The sequence below is a fragment of the Copadichromis virginalis genome, linkage group LG23, assembly GCF_057382275.1.
Source record: "Copadichromis virginalis isolate Kocher_CV1m ecotype Utaka linkage group LG23, C_Virginalis_male_GT1.1, whole genome shotgun sequence".
NCBI lineage: Eukaryota > Metazoa > Chordata > Actinopteri > Cichliformes > Cichlidae > Copadichromis > Copadichromis virginalis.
In genome coordinates this window covers 38,434,528-38,455,706 of record NC_140639.1, presented here as the reverse complement: position 1 = coordinate 38,455,706, position 21,179 = coordinate 38,434,528, and the positions used below count along the sequence as shown (strand labels likewise).

General features: G+C 30.4%; 2 protein-coding genes across 3 annotated transcripts; one reads left to right on the top strand and one right to left on the bottom strand.

The window, feature by feature from the left end:
* Positions 1–4,100: 4,100 nt before the first annotated feature.
* LOC146681574 (uncharacterized) lies at positions 4,101–6,697 on the top strand. Of its 2 annotated transcripts, none has more exons than XM_085449109.1 (6): positions 4,101–4,320; positions 4,630–4,892; positions 5,088–5,278; positions 5,412–5,505; positions 5,690–5,880; positions 6,501–6,697. In XM_085449109.1, exons 1-6 carry the CDS (start codon positions 4,123–4,125, stop codon positions 6,686–6,688), a joined length of 1,125 nt encoding a protein of 374 aa, XP_085305235.1. In that variant the 5' UTR covers positions 4,101–4,122; the 3' UTR covers positions 6,689–6,697. The 2 variants fall into 2 exon arrangements, with proteins under 2 accessions (XP_085305235.1, XP_085305233.1); XM_085449107.1 differs by having other exon boundaries at positions 5,687–5,880.
* Positions 6,698–6,768: 71 nt separating this feature from the next.
* LOC146681573 (uncharacterized) lies at positions 6,769–9,173 on the bottom strand. Its single transcript, XM_085449106.1, has 6 exons — positions 8,890–9,173; positions 8,499–8,627; positions 8,099–8,292; positions 7,455–7,602; positions 7,155–7,359; positions 6,769–7,073 (listed from the first exon to the last, which is right to left on the bottom strand). Exons 1-6 carry the CDS (start codon positions 9,097–9,099, stop codon positions 6,769–6,771), a joined length of 1,191 nt encoding a protein of 396 aa, XP_085305232.1. The 5' UTR covers positions 9,100–9,173.
* Positions 9,174–21,179: the final 12,006 nt, after the last annotated feature.

Sequence of the window (21,179 nt, the reverse complement as noted above, 5' to 3'; positions counted from 1 at the left end):
TGTACAGAACAGAGTTTGAATGAAAATAAAGGAATTAGAATGAACAGAACAGAATTTGAATCAAAACAATGGAATTTGAATGAAAACAAAAGAATTTGAATGAAAACAACGGAATTAGAATGAACAGTACAGAATTTGAATCAACAGAACAGAATTTCAATCAAAACAATGGAATTTGAATGAAAACAAAAGTATTTGAATGAAAACAATGGAATTTCAATGAAAAGAACGGAATTCGAATGTACTGAACAGAGTTTGAATGAAAACAACGGAATTAGAATGAACAGAACAGAATTTGAATCAAAACAATAGAATTTGAATGAAAACAAAAGAATTTGAATGAAAATAATGGAATTTGAATCAAAACAATGGAATTTGAATCAAAACAATGGAATTTGAATGAACAGAACAGAATTACAATTAAAACAACGGAATTTGAATGAAAACAACAGAATTGTAAAACAAACAATAGAATTTGAATAAAAAGAGTAGAATTAGAATGAACAGAAGAGAATTTGAATCAAAACAATGGAATTTGAATGAAAACAAAAGAATTTGAATGAAAACAACGAAATTTGAATCAAAACAATGGAATTTGAAGGAAAACAAAAGCATTTGAATGAAAACAATGGAATTTCAATGAAAAGAAGGGAATTTGAATGAACAGAACAGAATTTGAATCAAAACAATGGAAGTTTAAAACAAACAACAGAATTAGAATGAAAACAACGGAATTAGAATGCACAGAACAGAGTTTGATGGAAAACAACGGAATTAGAATGAACAGATTAGAATTTGAATCAAAACAATGGAATTTGAATCAAAACAATGGAATTTGAATGAAAACAAAAGCACTTGAATGAAAACAATGAATTTCAATGAAAAGAACAGAATTAGAATGAAAACAATGGAATTAGAATGAAAAGAACAGAATTAGAATTTACAGAACAGAGTTTGAATGAAAACAACGGAATTTGAATGAACAGAACAGAATTCTAAAACAAACAATAGAATTTGAATAAAAAGAGTAGAATTACAATGAACAGAACAGAATTTGAATGAAAACAAAAGAATTTGAAAGAAAACAATGGAATTTCAATGAAAACAGAAGCATTTGAATGAAAACCACGAATTTCAATGAAAAGAACGGAATAAGAATGAAAAGAACGGAATTAGAATGAAATGAATAGAATTTGAATGAAAACAACGGAATTTGAATGAAAACAACGGAATTTGAATGAAAACAATGGAATTTGAATGAAAACAAAAGAATTTGAATCAAAACAATGGAAGTTTAAAACAAACAACAGAATTAGAATGAAAACAATGGAATTTGAATGAAAACAACGGAATTAGAATGTACAGAACAGAGTTTGAATGAAAACAACGGAATTACAGTTTTTTTAAATTGGTTTGGCGCAGTTTTCCACATTACACATTACACCACTACCAGTGCTTCCTGTGAGGCCATCATCACCACACCAGGGCCTGTGGTGCTGGATGAGGCCATCCACATTACACCAGGGCCTTTGGTGCTGGCCAATACCATCCACATTTCACCAGGGCAACTGTTGTTGGCTTCTACCATCCACATTACACCACGGACAGTGTTTCCTGTCAGGCCATCTTCACCCGACCAGGGCCTCTGCTGCTCGTTGATGCCATCCACGATACACCAGGGTGTGTGGTGCTGACCAATACCATCCATCAACAGAACAGAATTTGAATCATAAGAATAGAATTTGAATGAAAACAAAAGAATTTGAATCAAAACAATGGAAGTTTAAAACAAACAACAGAATTAGAATGAAAACAACGGAATTTGAATGAAAACAACGGAATTAGAATCAAAACAATGGAATTTGAATGAACAGAACAGAATTACAATTGAAACAACGGAATTTGAATGAAAACAACAGAATTCTAAAACAAACAATAGAATTTGCATAAAAAGAGTAGAATTAGAATGAACAGAAGAGAATTTGAATCAAAACAATGGAATTTGAATGAAAACAAAATAATTTGAATGAAAACAATGAAATTTGAATCAAAATAATGGAATTTGAAGGAAAACAAAAGCATTTGAATGAAAACAATGGAATTTCAATGAAAACAACGGAATTAGAATGCACAGAACAGAGTTTGAATGAAAACAACGGAATTAGAATGAACAGAACAGAATTTGAATCAAAACAATGGAATTTGAATGAACAGAACAGAATCTGAATCAAGACAATGGAATTTAAATGAAAACAAAAGAATTTGATCAAAACAATGGAATTTGAATGAAAACAACGGAATTAGAATGAAATGAATAGAATTTGAATGAAAACAACGGAATTAGAATGAACAGAACAGAATTTGAATCAAAACAATGGAATTTGAATAAACAATGGAATTTGAATGAAAACAACAGAATTGTAAAACAAACAATAGAATTTGAATAAAAAGAGTAGAATTAGAATGAACAGAAGAGAATTTGAATCAAAACAATGGAATTTGAATGAAAACAAAAGAATTTGAATGAAAACAACGGAATTAGAATGAACAGAACAGAATTTGAATGAAAACAACAGAATTCAAATGAACAGAACAGAATTAGAATGAACAGAACAGAATTAGAATGAACAGAACAGAATTTGAATCAACAGAACAGAATTTGAATCAAAACAATGGAATTTGAATGAAAAAGGAAGCATTTGAATGAAAACAACGAATTTCAATGAAAAGAACGGAATTAGAATGAACAGAACAGAATTTAAATCAACAGAACAGAATTTGAATCAACAGAACAGAATTTGAATCAAAACAATGGAATTTGAATGAAAACAACGAATTTCAATGAAAACAACGGAATTAGAATGAACAGCACAGATTTTGAATCAACATAACAGAATTTGAATGAACAGAACAGAACTTGAATCAAAACAATGGAATTTCAATGAAAAAAAAAGAATTTGAATCAAAACAATGGAATTTCAATGAAAACAACAGAATTAGAATGAAAACAACGGAATTTGAATGAAAACAATGGAATTTCAATGAAAAGAACGGAATTAGAATGAAAAGAATAGAATTTGAATGAAAACAACGGAATTAGAATGAACAGAACAGAATTTGAATCAACAGAACAGAATTTGAAACAACAGAACAGAATTTAAATCAAAACAATGGAATTTGAAAGAAAACAAAAGCATTTGAATGAAAACAATGGAATTTCAATGAAAAAACAGAATTTGAATGAACAGAACAGAATTTGAATCGAAACAATGGAAGTTTAAAACAAACAACAGAGTTAGAATGAAAACAACGGAATTTGAATGAAAACAACGGAATTTGAATGAAAAAGGAAGCATTTGAATGAAAACAACGAATTTCAATGAAAAGAACGGAATTAGAATGAAATGAATAGAATTTGAATGAAAAGAACAGAATTCAAATGAACAGAACAGAATTAGAATGAACAGAACAGAATTAGAATGAACAGAACAGAATTTGAATCAACAGAACAGAATTTGAATCAAAACAATGGAATTTGAATGAAAAAGGAAGCATTTGAATGAAAACAATGAATTTCAATGAAAAGAACGGAATTAGAATGAACAGAACAGAATTTAAATCAACAGAACAGAATTTGAATCAACAGAACAGAATTTGAATCAAAACAATGGAATTTGAATGAAAACAACGAATTTCAATGAAAACAACGGAATTAGAATGAACAGAACAGATTTTGAATCAACATAACAGAATTTGAATGAACAGAACAGAACTTGAATCAAAACAATGGAATTTCAATGAAAAAAAAGAATTTGAATCAAAACAATGGAATTTCAGTGAAAAAAACAGAATTAGAATGAAATGAATAGAATTTGGGTCCGTGTACTTTTCGGTATTTGAAGTTTTGTTTCAGAAACCAAAACGAAAAAACGATATTTAAAAGAATTTTCATTTTTTTAATTTTTGATAAAGAATAAAATGGGCGAAAATAACTTGTTTTTTCATTCGGTGGTAACAAATAGCCGTCATACACTTAAAATTAGACGTGCTTTTTTGGATTTCTTCGTGATTCAAATAATGAAAGTATACTAGTGCAAAAACAAAAAAATAGACGCATTTTCAATGTCTGAAACGGGAAGTACTTCTTCTGCGCGTTTTTTTATGGCGCGCGCACACCGTCCCCCACACAAGAGATCGACGGCCTTAAAGTTACACTGGAATAAACAGAGGATGGACCATTACGTTGTTTTTAGGAAAACTAAGAGAGTGACACTCCGGGACGAAGACATGACTGCAGAAAAACTGGGTCGCATCTTTCAGGTAGATATGTAAACTTCGCAAACTTTGCTTTCAGCAGTTTTTTTATGAACGTTATTGTTCTTCCTTACTGCGGAACGGCTAACGTTAACATTTGGTGATTTCATGTAGGCCTACTTTTACTAATACTATGTCTAGCCGTCTTCATTGTGCTAATATGTGAATTGTGCACATGTGCTAATGTGTAAATAGTTATTCATTGACTTTTACCGGCTACTAGCTAATAAGTAAGCCTTTAGAGCCTATTAACCGTGTGCACAGGAGTAACACGTTAGCAGAGCAACGTGATTTACGGAAACTTTTCTTAAACAGGTATCCGCGCATACTCTGTACATCACGGATGATTCAAACGTGGCTATGTTCCCCGGTGCGGTCTCTGGTGTTTTCAGCGCATTAGACCTTACACCCAGAGGTCACTATGAAGTCCACGGAGAAGACATGGAGTCAATTCCAACAGCAGGTTCCAGCGGGCAGCGTTTTGCATTTATGCGAGCACCAGCTGTGGCAGCGTCTGCACCTTCACGTTCACAGCAGGCTACTTCAAGTTCCCCTATGTCCTCCAAAACATTTCAGAGGTAGGATGAGTCTGTGTTCTTGAATATTAAATTACAGAACAGGCAAAATAAAAAGAAACATAAGGTGCATGGATAGTTGAATTGTTAAGAATAGCAAAGCTGTTTTAGTACAATTTGCCTATAGCAATCACTGAATGGATTTGTGGCCTGCTGTCTTTTACAAGATATGTAAAATTATTATGTTTTGTTTTACAGATCAGTGTACTTTGCAGATGTAGTTGGTGGGAGGTTGATTCCCAATAGAATGGTGGTTGTACGATTCCTGGAGTCTGAGGCTACGCTTCAAGGGATAGTAGGAAAAGTGCAAGATGCCATTGGTAATTACAACCCAATAATTTTGACAGATGCACAGGGCAATGCAATTCTGGAGTCGGAGGGCACAACAGGTGAGCCATAATATTACAGCTAAAGCCCATATCTTATGGAGAGACATGTCTTACCAGACTCTTTGTAATATTTATTGGGTAATATGGTATTGGCTTCTAAACAGGTTTCTTTGGTTTTGTTTTTCATCTGTAGGGTCACAGTACTGGAGACAAAATGCACGAAAAATTCTTGCTGTGCCTGAACAAGACTTTAATTGCCTCCAGGGAACAAAGAGGAAGAAACTGAGGTATGTGAATAAATATGTATATACTATAGGATGAACATCAATATAGAAGAATTAATTTGATTTAAATCCTATAATAGCAGTAAGACATCACTACATAAATCATCATCTATCAGTAAGTGATGTGATGTTTCTTTAAGCCAGTAAGTAGCTTTGACATCTGATTATCCATTTTTATTTGTAGCAGCCGTAAAGATGATGACAGTGCCAGTTTGGGAGAAGTGAGTGACAAAATAGAAGAGTTGGTGTTGGCATCTCAAAGTCTGCCAGCTGTCACAGCAGCAATCAAAGAGCTCACTGATCTTGCAGTTGCCCAGAAAGTCACAACCCCCAAGCTGCAGACACTCAAGGAGGGATTTAGCTGCGTGGTTTGTATGAGTATGTTCAAATGTTGCTTAGTAAATACATTACATCTACACTAAGATTTTAATTACAATTAAAACAATGTCAAACCACATTCAATCATTACTTTGGACAAACATTTTTTTACCAAACATAGGCTCTTTATTCAGCAGTGTCCATTTAAATACTTAGGCACAGACAATCAAGATGCAGGTCTACTGTAACATAACATTCAAAAGTTTACATGCACATTTAATTTGGGTTCTCCTTGCAATCTTGACTATGAAAGTATAGCTTTTCAAATTGATTACAATGTCAGTATGGGTGACGGTACACTGTTCACAGTAATGTAAAACTAAAAAGTTCACATTTAAAATGGGACTGTAGTTGCATATATTGAATCAAGTACCTGTAACTTTTTCATTTTTCTTGCTTGCTAATTGAGAAAATGTACTGATTTTGCCCCTCATCAATTATAGACAAAAATATAGACAGGGACTTTCTCAGAACAGCGTGAACAAGAGGAATTACAGAATAACCAAAAATATTCTGCATGCTGTCTGTAAATTTATGTCAAGACTGACTTTGAACCTATAGTTTGAACTAAATTCAACATAAATGGATAACAGTCTCACTTATCTGATTTACTTTTGCAGACATCATTGAGGATCCAGTGTTCTCACTGTGCTGCAGAAGCATTATTGGCTGCAAGACATGTGTGGAACAGTGGCAAGAGACATCACAGCACTGTGCAAAATGCAGGGAGAGTAACAACGGAGTTCTACAAATTACTGGTCTAACAGCTGCATTTTCTGTATTGAAATCTTTTTTTGCAGAGGAGTAATGTAGTGTGTACACACAAATGTTTACAGTCAGTTGATTTTTTTTTTTTGTCTGTTCTGTACAGTTTACAGATGCAGTGGTTCATACATTTCTCTGAGTTATGTTTATGAGACAGAGCAGAGCTTCTTTGTATGGCATAAAGTCACCATTTACGGCTCTAAAAAACAAATGTGAAATATCAGGATATTTTTCTGCAAAATGACTCTCTGTTCTAAGTTTGTCCTGTTCGGTTGTGAAGGGATCAACTCCAAAAGTCGAATATTCTTTGAGTGCAGATCCCAAGTGCTGCCTGTAAAGGTCTGCTGCTTCAAGTGCATTTGGCAAGAGCTCTGGAGAAATTCTTCTTTTACACCCATGTTCTGCAAAGTGATTTGGTATGCCTTTTCCTGTAAAAAATAGAGGAGGTGTTTAAATGTTCATTATCAGGGTTGTAAGCAATCTGACTTTTTTTTTTTATTTTTTTTTACCTGGGATTCTATGAGCATTCCATGATTCTACCACACTTGCAAGACCAATGTTACACAGCTGACAGGTTAGATTGGACACACAGTATCGCACAAGGTTATCCTCCATATCTATCTCCTCCTGGTCCATCAGCTGGAGTAGGGCAGTTTTTAGTGGGTAGTTGACACGGTTGTTGATTTCAGGCCAAATCCTTTCAACTGTGTGGTTCTAAAAGAGTTAAAAGAAACATGTCTTAAATGTACGTAGTAGTACACGTAATAGTATAAGAATTTCAGCTGATGTTAATGGTACTTAAATCTTACTCTTGTGGATGAGGTCTGTAAATAAGGCAGTCTCTCCTGATTGAAGCGATGATGTGACAGCATCTCTTGCATGAACAGTGTTAAATAAAATTCCTTTCCATGGTCTACTCGCACCTGGTCCCACATACCATAGGTGATCACTGCAGGTCTGGTACAGGAAAAATAAAGAACATTTATTAACTATTTTGCTTTAAGACCAGCAAAGGTGTTATTATTTTGAATGTATTCATTCATGTTTTTTTTGGGTAATATTTTAGTTGTAGTAGGACAACATATATTTCTTAAGTTTCTTTGCAATGTCACTGTCATGCTCAGACTTTAGATGTATGTCAGAACAATTGAAAGATATGTGGAAATCCAAGAACCTTGTTCCATTCATAAATGAACACTGATTAATTGCAATAAAGTAGTTAAATGATTCATGTGCAATTCCATTTTATTTATTTTTACATTAATAGAAAATGTTGATCAAAATGTTTGGTAAGTTCTTAATATATTATATTCAGGAACATAACCAGACCCATCTGTTGCATGTCTAATTTAAATTCAAATATTGTAAATTTGGGTGCAGCTCATGTCCAATATGACTAACATGTCCATCAAAACACTTAAGATGAAATAAATGGTTTGAGAGGTTGTATTACCTGAAAACATATTCATAGATGCTCAAGTTGTTTTTGATTGGCATTGTGGAATGACTCACAATCTTTTTACTGAATCCATCTACAGCTAAAACATGGGTGACTCCAAACATTACAAGTTTCTCGTTTTGGTCCAGGTGAACCTTGTGCCCCATGCATTCAGCATGGTACGGTGTGGGATTAAGATTCCGAGCTCCCTTACAAAAAAATCACAAAAATAAATGACAGCTGACTGGATAAAGGCAGATTTGATCATACGTTTGAGGAAGAGTCAAGTAACTGTTAAAGCAGGGTGTACATCTGTTAAACAGAATTAGGCCCTACCATTACATGATGTATATCACAAATATGACAAAGAACATTGGAATACAGTTCTAGTGGAAGATTAAATAACATAGGCTACCTGGCGTCTTGCTTCATGATAAGGTTGATGCACCTCTCTTAAAATTGACCCAATTCGTCCCTCTGCAGCATGTACCCCTTTTGTGGACAGATAGCCCTTCATCATTTTGCGGCCATATGTTGGGCCCACCTGTTTAAAATAAAAGATCATGCTACTACTAGAACAACAAATGTAAAGTAGCTTATTCTGAAAGCAAATGTGTAAAGCTAAAGTATTGTGCTAATTAACTGTACAAATACCAGTGAGAGACATCTTTAAAATAACTAACGTTACCCACCACCCGCAAGACGCTAAAACGCGCGGGCGCGCGCACACAGTCTAGACTAACCCCCTTACAACCCAGTTAAGACAACCATACACAGTCATAAGGTGAAGGAAGAAAGTACCTTACCTCATTTATAGCTTGTGTCACCTCAAGCTCCAACCGTGTGTCCGAGAGTCGACAGCTAGTGATTTGCTCAGCACAAAACTTTCTAACATTTCTCGCAGAAAATCCTCTCACTTCCCCGTGTTCATATGACAGACGCTCTGATATAATTTCCGATGACAGGCCTTGTTTTGCCATCTCCATGATCACGTCTGAGTATTTTTCCAACGTCATGATGTCCACACTACAGTGTTTGCCATAAGTTTGCGCATCACTTGTACAGGTTGTTGACCTACTAAAACTTCCGGTTCAGACAAAATAAATAAAGGGCCCTTTCTCGTTCTTTTTTCTTGGGTTTTTCGTTTCTGATGTGCGAAAGGACAAAATGAAAAAAACAATTGTTTTACATTTTTCATTTTAGCTTTTTAAGTTGAGAATTAAATAAGTGTCTCATTTTCTTTTTTACATTATACTTTCTGAAACGAAACTTCAAATACCGAAAAGTACACGGACCAATTTGAATGAAAACAACGGAATTTCAATGAAAAGAAAGGAATTAGAATGAAATGAATAGAATTTGAATGAAAACAACGGAATTAGAATGAACAGAACAGAATTTGAATCAACAGAACAAAATATGAATCAACAGAACAGAATTTGAATCAAAACAATGGAATTTGAATGAAAACAAAAGAATTTGAATCAAAACAATGGAATTTCAATGAAAAGAACGGAATTAGAATGAAATGAATAGAATTTGAATGAAAACAATGGAATTTGAATGAAAACAAAAGCATTTGAATGAAAACAATGGAATTTCAATGAAAAGAACAGAATTAGAATGAAATGAATAGAATTTGAATGAAAACAATGGAATTTGAATGAAAATAATGGAATTAGAATGTACAGAATAGGGTTTGAATGGAAACAACGGAATTAGACTAAATAGAACAGAATTTGAATCAAAACAATGCAATTTGAATGAACAGAACATAATTAGAATGAAAACAATGGAATTTGAATGAAAACAAAAGAATTTGAATGACAACAACAGAATTGTAAAACAAACAATAGAATTTGCATAAAAAGAGTAGAATTAGAATGAACAGAAGAGAATTTGAATCAAAACAATGGAATTTGAATGAAAACAAAAGAATTTGAATGAAAACAATGAAATTTGAATCAAAATAATGGAATTTGAAGGAAAACAAAAGCATTTGAATGAAAACAATGGAATTTCAATGAAAAGAACGGAATTAGAATGAACAGAACAGAATTTAAATCAACAGAAGAGAATTTGAATCAACAGAACAGAATTTGAATCAAAACAATGGAATTTGAATGAAAACAACGAATTTCAATGAAAACAACGGAATTAGAATGAACAGCACAGATTTTGAATCAACAGAACAGAATTTGAATGAACAGAACAGAACTTGAATCAAAACAATGGAATTTCAATGAAAAAAAAAGAATTTGAATCAAAACAATGGAATTTCAATGAAAACAACAGAATTAGAATGAAAACAACGGAATTTGAATGAAAACAATGGAATTTCAATGAAAAGAACGGAATTAGAATGAAAAGAATAGAATTTGAATGAAAACAACGGAATTAGAATGAACAGAACAGAATTTGAATCAACAGAACAGAATTTGAAACAACAGAACAGAATTTAAATCAAAACAATGGAATTTGAAAGAAAACAAAAGCATTTGAATGAAAACAATGGAATTTCAATGAAAAAACAGAATTTGAATGAACAGAACAGAATTTGAATCGAAACAATGGAAGTTTAAAACAAACAACAGAGTTAGAATGAAAACAACGGAATTTGAATGAAAACAACGGAATTTGAATGAAAAAGGAAGCATTTGAATGAAAACAACGAATTTCAATGAAAAGAACGGAATTAGAATGAAATGAATAGAATTTGAATGAAAAGAACAGAATTCAAATGAACAGAACAGAATTAGAATGAACAGAACAGAATTAGAATGAACAGAACAGAATTTGAATCAACAGAACAGAATTTGAATCAAAACAATGGAATTTGAATGAAAAAGGAAGCATTTGAATGAAAACAACGAATTTCAATGAAAAGAACGGAATTAGAATGAACAGAACAGAATTTAAATCAACAGAACAGAATTTGAATCAACAGAACAGAATTTGAATCAAAACAATGGAATTTGAATGAAAACAACGAATTTCAATGAAAACAACGGAATTAGAATGAACAGAACAGATTTTGAATCAACAGAACAGAATTTGAATGAACAGAACAGAACTTGAATCAAAACAATGGAATTTCAATGAAAAAAAAAGAATTTGAATCAAAACAATGGAATTTCAATGAAAAAAACAGAATTAGAATGAACAGAACAGAATTTAAATCAACAGAAGAGAATTTGAATCAACAGAACAGAATTTGAATCAAAACAATGGAATTTGAATGAAAACAACGAATTTCAATGAAAACAACGGAATTAGAATGAACAGCACAGATTTTGAATCAACAGAACAGAATTTGAATGAACAGAACAGAACTTGAATCAAAACAATGGAATTTCAATGAAAAAAAAAAGAATTTGAATCAAAACAATGGAATTTCAATGAAAACAACAGAATTAGAATGAAAACAACGGAATTTGAATGAAAACAATGGAATTTCAATGAAAAGAACGGAATTAGAATGAAAAGAATAGAATTTGAATGAAAACAACGGAATTAGAATGAACAGAACAGAATTTGAATCAACAGAACAGAATTTGAAACAACAGAACAGAATTTAAATCAAAACAATGGAATTTGAAAGAAAACAAAAGCATTTGAATGAAAACAATGGAATTTCAATGAAAAAACAGAATTTGAATGAACAGAACAGAATTTGAATCGAAACAATGGAAGTTTAAAACAAACAACAGAGTTAGAATGAAAACAACGGAATTTGAATGAAAACAACGGAATTTGAATGAAAAAGGAAGCATTTGAATGAAAACAACGAATTTCAATGAAAAGAACGGAATTAGAATGAAATGAATAGAATTTGAATGAAAAGAACAGAATTCAAATGAACAGAACAGAATTAGAATGAACAGAACAGAATTAGAATGAACAGAACAGAATTTGAATCAACAGAACAGAATTTGAATCAAAACAATGGAATTTGAATGAAAAAGGAAGCATTTGAATGAAAACAACGAATTTCAATGAAAAGAACGGAATTAGAATGAACAGAACAGAATTTAAATCAACAGAACAGAATTTGAATCAACAGAACAGAATTTGAATCAAAACAATGGAATTTGAATGAAAACAACGAATTTCAATGAAAACAACGGAATTAGAATGAACAGAACAGATTTTGAATCAACAGAACAGAATTTGAATGAACAGAACAGAACTTGAATCAAAACAATGGAATTTCAATGAAAAAAAAAGAATTTGAATCAAAACAATGGAATTTCAATGAAAAAAACAGAATTAGAATGAAATGAATAGAATTTGAATGAAAACAACGGAATTTCAATGAAAAGAAAGGAATTAGAATGAAATGAATAGAATTTGAATGAAAACAACGGAATTAGAATGAACAGACCAGAATTTGAATCAACAGAACAAAATATGAATCAACAGAACAGAATTTGAATGAAAACAATGGAATTTGAATGAAAACAAAAGAATTTGAATCAAAACAATGGAATTTCAATGAAAAGAACGGAATTAGAATGAAATGAATAGAATTTGAATGAAAACAATGGAATTTGAATGAAAACAAAAGCATTTGAATGAAAACAATGGAATTTCAATGAAAAGAACAGAATTAGAATGAAATGAATAGAATTTGAATGAAAACAATGGAATTTGAATGAAAATAATGGAATTAGAATGTACAGAATAGGGTTTGAATGGAAACAACGGAATTAGACTAAATAGAACAGAATTTGAATCAAAACAATGCAATTTGAATGAACAGAACATAATTAGAATGAAAACAATGGAATTTGAATGAAAACAAAAGAATTTGAATGACAACAACAGAATTGTAAAACAAACAATAGAATTTGCATAAAAAGAGTAGAATTAGAATGAACAGAAGAGAATTTGAATCAAAACAATGGAATTTGAATGAAAACAAAAGAATTTGAATGAAAACAATGAAATTTGAATCAAAATAATGGAATTTGAAGGAAAACAAAAGCATTTGAATGAAAACAATGGAATTTCAATGAAAAGAACGGAATTTGAATGAACAGAACAGAATTTGAATCAAAACAATGGAATTTGAATGAAAACATAAGCATTTGAATGAAAACAACGAATTTCAATGAAAAGAAAAGAATTAGAATGAAAACAACGGAATTTGAATCAACAGAACAGAATTTGAATCAAAACAATGGAATTTGAATGAAAACAAAAGAATTTGAATCAATATAATGGAATTTCAATGAAAACAACGGAATTAGAATGAAATGAATAGAATTTGGATGAAAACAACGGAAATAGAATGAACAGAACAGAATTTGAATATACAGAACAGATTTTGAATGAGAACAATGGAATTTGAATGAAAACAAAAGAATTTGAATCAAAACAATGGAATTTGAAAGAAAACAAAAGCATTTGAATGAAAACAACGAATTTCAATGAGAAGAACGGAATTAGAATGAAATGAATAGAATTTGAATGAAAAAAACGGAATTAGAATGTACAGAACAGAGTTTGAATGAAAATAAAGGAATTAGAATGAACAGAACAGAATTTGAATCAAAACAATGGAATTTGAATGAAAACAAAAGAATTTGAATGAAAACAACGGAATTAGAATGAACAGTACAGAATTTGAATCAACAGAACAGAATTTCAATCAAAACAATGGCATTTGAATGAAAACAAAAGCACTTGAATGAAAACAATGGAATTAGAATGAAAAGAACAGAATTAGAATGAAAAGAACAGAATTAGAATTTACAGAACAGAGTTTGAATGAAAACAACGGAATTTGAATGAACAGAACAGAATTTGAATCGAAACTATGGAATTTGAATGAACAGAACAGAATTCTAAAACAAACAATAGAATTTGAATAAAAAGAGTAGAATTACAATGAACAGAACAGAATTTGAATGAAAACCACGAATTTCAATGAAAAGAACGGAATAAGAATGAAAAGAACGGAATTAGAATGAAATGAATAGAATTTGAATGAAAACAACAGAATTAGAATGAAAACAACGGAATTTGAATGAAAACAATGGAATTTCAATGAAAAGAACGGAATTAGAATGAAAAGAATAGAATTTGAATGAAAACAACGGAATTAGAATGAACAGAACAGAATTTGAATCAACAGAACAGAATTTGAAGGAACAGAACAGAATTTGGATCAAAACAATGGAATTTGAATGAAAAAGAAAGCATTTGAATGAAAACAATGAATTTCAATGAAAAGAACGGAAGTAGAATGAAATGAATAGAATTTGAATGAAAACAACGGAATTTGAATGAACAGAACAGAATCTGAATCAAGACAATGGAATTTAAATGAAAACAAAAGAATTTGATCAAAACAATGGAATTTGAATGAAAACAAAAGAATTTGAATGAAAACAACGGAATTAGAATGAACAGTACAGAATTTGAATCAACAGAACAGAATTTCAATCAAAACAATGGAATTTGAATGAAAACAAAAGCACTTGAATGAAAACAATGGAATTAGAATGAACAGAACAGAATTTGAATCGAAACTATGGAATTTGAATGAACAGAACAGAATTCTAAAACAAACAATAGAATTTGAATAAAAAGAGTAGAATTACAATGAACAGAACAGAATTTGAATCAAAACAATGTAATTTGAAAGAAAACAATGGAATTTCAATGAAAACAGAAGCATTTGAATGAAAACCACGAATTTCAATGAAAAGAACGGAATTCTAATGAACAGAACAGAATTTGAATCAACAGAACAGAATTTGAATCAAGAGAACACAATTTGAATCAACAGAACAGAATTTGAATCAAAACAATGGAATTTGAATGAAAAGAAAGGAATTAGAATGAAATGAATAGAATTTGAATGAAAACAACGGAATTAGAATGAACAGAACAGAATTTGAATCAACAGAACAAAATATGAATCAACAGAACAGAATTTGAATGAAAACAATGGAATTTGAATGAAAACAAAAGAATTTGAATCAAAACAATGGAATTTCAATGAAAAGAACGGAATTAGAATGAAATGAATAGAATTTGAATGAAAACAATGGAATTTGAATGAAAACAAAAGCATTTGAATGAAAACAATGGAATTTCAATGAAAAGAACAGAATTAGAATGAAATGAATAGAATTTGAATGAAAACAATGGAATTTGAATGAAAATAATGGAATTAGAATGTACAGAATAGGGTTTGAATGGAAACAACGGAATTAGACTAAATAGAACAGAATTTGAATCAAAACAATGCAATTTGAATGAACAGAACATAATTAGAATGAAAACAATGGAATTTGAATGCAAACAAAAGAATTTGAATGACAACAACAGAATTCTAAAACAAACAATAGAATTTGAATACAAAGAGTAGAATTAGAATGAACAGAACAGAATTTGAATCAAAACAATGGAATTTGAACTAAAACAAAAGCATTTGAATGAAAACAATGGAATTTCAATGAAAAGAACGGAATTTGAATGAACAGAACAGAATTTGAATCAAAACAATGGAATTTGAATGAAAACATAAGCATTTGAATGAAAACAACGAATTTCAATGAAAAGAAAAGAATTAGAATGAAAACAAAGGAATTAGAATGAACAGAACAGAATTTGAATCAAAACAATGGAATTTGAATGAAAACAAAAGAATTTGAATGAAAACAACGGAATTAGAATGAACAGAACAGAATTTGAATCAACAGAACAGAATTTGAAACAACAGAACAGAATTTAAATCAAAACAATGGAATTTGAATGAAAACAAAAGAATTTGAATCAAAACAATGGAATTTCAATGAAAAAAAAAGAATTTGAATCAAAACAATGGAATTTCAATGAAAAAAACAGAATTAGAATGAAATGAATAGAATTTGAATGAAAACAACGGAATTTCAATGAAAAGAAAGGAATTAGAATGAAATGCATAGAATTTGAATGAAAACAACGGAATTAGAATGAACAGACCAGAATTTGAATCAACAGAACAAAATATGAATCAACAGAACAGAATTTGAATGAAAACAATGGAATTTGAATGAAAACAAAAGAATTTGAATCAAAACAATGGAATTTGAATGAAAAGAACGGAATTAGAATGAAATGAATAGAATTTGAATGAAAACAATGGAATTTGAATGAAAACAAAAGCATTTGAATGAAAACAATGGAATTTCAATGAAAAGAACAGAATTAGAATGAAATGAATAGAATTTGAATGAAAACAATGGAATTTGAATGAAAATAATGGAATTAGAATGTACAGAATAGGGTTTGAATGGAAACAACGGAATTAGACTAAATAGAACAGAATTTGAATCAAAACAATGCAATTTGAATGAACAGAACATAATTAGAATGAAAACAATGAAATTTGAATGAAAACAAAAGAATTTGAATGACAACAACAGAATTGTAAAACAAACAATAGAATTTGCATAAAAAGAGTAGAATTAGAATGAACAGAAGAGAATTTGAATCAAAACAATGGAATTTGAATGAAAACAAAAGAATTTGAATGAAAACAATGAAATTTGAATCAAAATAATGGAATTTGAAGGAAAACAAAAGCATTTGAATGAAAACAATGGAATTTCAATGAAAAGAACGGAATTTGAATGAACAGAACAGAATTTGAATCAAAACAATGGAATTTGAATGAAAACATAAGCATTTGAATGAAAACAACGAATTTCAATGAAAAGAAAAGAATTAGAATGAAAACAACGGAATTTGAATCAACAGAACAGAATTTGAATCAAAACAATGGAATTTGAATGAAAACAAAAGAATTTGAATCAATATAACGGAATTTCAATGAAAACAACGGAATTAGAATGAAATGAATAGAATTTGGATGAAAACAACGGAAATAGAATGAACAGAACAGAATTTGAATATACAGAACAGATTTTGAATGAGAACAATGGAATTTGAATGAAAACAAAAGAATTTGAATCAAAACAATGGAATTTGAAAGAAAACAAAAGCATTTGAATGAAAACAACGAATTTCAATGAGAAGAACGGAATTAGAATGAAATGAATAGAATTTGAATGAAAAAAACGGAATTAGAATGTACAGAACAGAGTTTGAATGAAAATAAAGGAATTAGAATGAACAGAACAGAATTTGAATCAAAACAATGGAATTTGAATGAAAACAAAAGAATTTGAATGAAAACAACGGAATTAGAATGAACAGTACAGAATTTGAATCAACAGAACAGAATTTCAATCAAAACAATGGAATTTGAATGAAAACAAAAGCACTTGAATGAAAACAATGGAATTAGAATGAACAGAACAGAATTTGAATCGAAACTATGGAATTTGAATGAACAGAACAGAATTCTAAAACAAACAATAGAATTTGAATAAAAAGAGTAGAATTACAATGAACAGAACAGAATTTGAATCAAAACAATGTAATTTGAAAGAAAACAATGGAATTTCAATGAAAACAGAAGCATTTGAATGAAAACCACGAATTTCAATGAAAAGAACGGAATTCTAATGAACAGAACAGAATTTGAATCAACAGAACAGAATTTGAATCAAGAGAACACAATTTGAATCAACAGAACAGAATTTGAATCAAAACAATGGAATTTGAATGAAAAGAAAGGAATTAGAATGAAATGAATAGAATTTGAATGAAAACAACGGAATTAGAATGAACAGAACAGAATTTGAATCAACAGAACAAAATATGAATCAACAGAACAGAATTTGAATGAAAACAATGGAATTTGAATGAAAACAAAAGAATTTGAATCAAAACAATGGAATTTCAATGAAAAGAACGGAATTAGAATGAAATGAATAGAATTTGAATGAAAACAAAAGCATTTGAATGAAAACAATGGAATTTCAATGAAAAGAACAGAATTAGAATGAAATGAATAGAATTTGAATGAAAACAATGGAATTTGAATGAAAATAATGGAATTAGAATGTACAGAATAGGGTTTGAATGGAAACAACGGAATTAGACTAAATAGAACAGAATTTGAATCAAAACAATGCAATTTGAATGAACAGAACATAATTAGAATGAAAACAATGGAATTTGAATGCAAACAAAAGAATTTGAATGACAACAACAGAATTCTAAAACAAACAATAGAATGTGAATACAAAGAGTAGAATTAGAATGAACAGAACAGAATTTGAATCAAAACAATGGAATTTGAACTAAAACAAAAGCATTTGAATGAAAACAATGGAATTTCAATGAAAAGAACGGAATTTGAATGAACAGAACAGAATTTGAATCAAAACAATGGAATTTGAATGAAAACATAAGCATTTGAATGAAAACAACGAATTTCAATGAAAAGAAAAGAATTAGAATGAAAACAATGGAATTTGAATCAACAGAACAGAATTTGAATCAACAGAACAAAATATGAATCAACAGAACAGAATTTGAATGAAAACAATGGAATTTGAATGAAAACAAAAGAATTTGAATCAAAACAATGGAATTTCAATGAAAAGAACGGAATTAGAATGAAATGAATGAATTTGAATGAAAACAATGGAATTTGAATGAAAACAAAAGCATTTGAATCAAAACAATGGAATTTCAATGAAAAGAACAGAATTAGAATGAAATGAATAGAATTTGAATGAAAACAATGGAATTTGAATGAAAATAATGGAATTAGAATGTACAGAATAGGGTTTGAATGGAAACAACGGAATTAGACTAAATAGAACAGAATTTGAATCAAAACAATGCAATTTGAATGAACAGAACATAATTAGAATGAAAACAATGAAATTTGAATGAAAACAAAAGAATTTGAATGACAACAACAGAATTGTAAAACAAACAATAGAATTTGCATAAAAAGAGTAGAATTAGAATGAACAGAAGAGAATTTGAATCAAAACAATGGAATTTGAATGAAAACAAAAGAATTTGAATGAAAACAATGAAATTTGAATCAAAATAATGGAATTTGAAGGAAAACAAAAGCATTTGAATCAAAACAATGGAATTTGAATGAAAACATAAGCATTTGAATGAAAACAACGAATTTCAATGAAAAGAAAAGAATTAGAATGAAAACAATGGAATTTGAATCAACAGAACAGAATTTGAATCAACAGAACAAAATATGAATCAACAGAACAGAATTTGAATGAAAACAATGGAATTTGAATGAAAACAAAAGAATTTGAATCAAAACAATGGAATTTCAATGAAAAGAACGGAATTAGAATGAAATGAATAGAATTTGAATGAAAACAATGGAATTTGAATGAAAACAAAAGCATTTGAATGAAAACAATGGAATTTCAATGAAAAGAACAGAATTAGAATGAAATGAATAGAATTTGAATGAAAACAATGGAATTTGAATGAAAATAATGGAATTAGAATGTACAGAATAGGGTTTGAATGGAAACAACGGAATTAGACTAAATAGAACAGAATTTGAATCAAAACAATGCAATTTGAATGAACAGAACATAATTAGAATGAAAACAATGAAATTTGAATGAAAACAAAAGAATTTGAATGACAACAACAGAATTGTAAAACAAACAATAGAATTTGCATAAAAAGAGTAGAATTAGAATGAACAGAAGAGAATTTGAATCAAAACAATGGAATTTGAATGAAAAGAAAGGAATTAGAATGAAATGCATAGAATTTGAATGAAAACAACGGAATTAGAATGAACAGACCAGAATTTGAATCAACAGAACAAAATATGAATCAAAACAATGGAATTTGAATGAAAACAAAAGAATTTGAATCAATATAACGGAATTTCAATGAAAACAACGGAATTAGAATGAAATGAATAGAATTTGGATGAAAACAACGGAAATAGAATGAACAGAACAGAATTTGAATATACAGAACAGATTTTGAATCAGAACAATGGAATTTGAATGAAAACAAAAGAATTTGAATCAAAACAATGGAATTTGAAAGAAAACAAAAGCATTTGAATGAAAACAACGAATTTGAATGAAAAGAACGGAATTAGAATGAAATGAATAGAATTTGAATGAAAAAAAAACGGAATTAGAATGTATAGAACAGAGTTTGAATGAAAACAAAGGAATTAGAATGAACAGAACAGAATTTGAATCAAAACAATGGAATTTGAATGAAAACAAAAGAATTTGAATGAAAACAACGGAATTAGAATGAACAGAACAGAATTTGAATCAACAGAACAGAATTTGAAACAACAGAACAGAATTTAAATCAAAACAATGGAATTTGAATGAACAGGGCCCTGTGCTTCGTACGTCGCTTACTACATCCAAGATCAAATGAAACATCCAAGACCAAATCATCGCGCTAACTCTGAGCTCGCTATTCCGGTTCCCCGAACACACCTGTTGTTGACGATTAGTATAGCTGGATGAAGTAATGTGAGATCACTGGGTGGCCCAACAGGGGCTACGCATCGATAGTAGAAACATTGATCGGCAACCCTTTGATTGGTCGGCGAAAATGTCGAAGGAGCGCGCTCGGTATTTTTCGGCAGCAGAGCAAGAACTCTTGAGTGAGGGATTTCAGGAGTTTCAGAGTTTAATTAAAACGCAAGGGAACACTGCAAAGGCTGCAAAAGCAAGGAGAGAGGGCTGGCAGAAAGTTGCTGACAAATCAAACTCGTAAGTAATTCAATAATAACAATAATAATGGAGTGGATTTATATAGCGCTTTTCAAGGCACCCAAAGCGCTTTACAATGCCACTATTCATTCACTCTCACATTCACACACTGGTGGAGGCAGCTACGGTTGTAGCCACAGCTGCCCTGGGGCAGACTGACAGAAGCCAGGCTGCCATATTGCGCCATCGGCCCCTCTGGCCAACACCAGTAGGCGGTAGGGTAGATTTATCATATCACACCATATTATCCAATATTATATTACATTATATTATATTATAATATGTTATATTATATCCCCTTTCACATTAGAGCCACAACAGGACCCACTAGAACATGGGAACAAGTAAAAGTGAAATATAAGAATATTCTACAGAATGGTAATATTTATCACTTATATTGCTTGTCGTCTCTTGGAAAGAGACCCTGGAATACTCTGTTT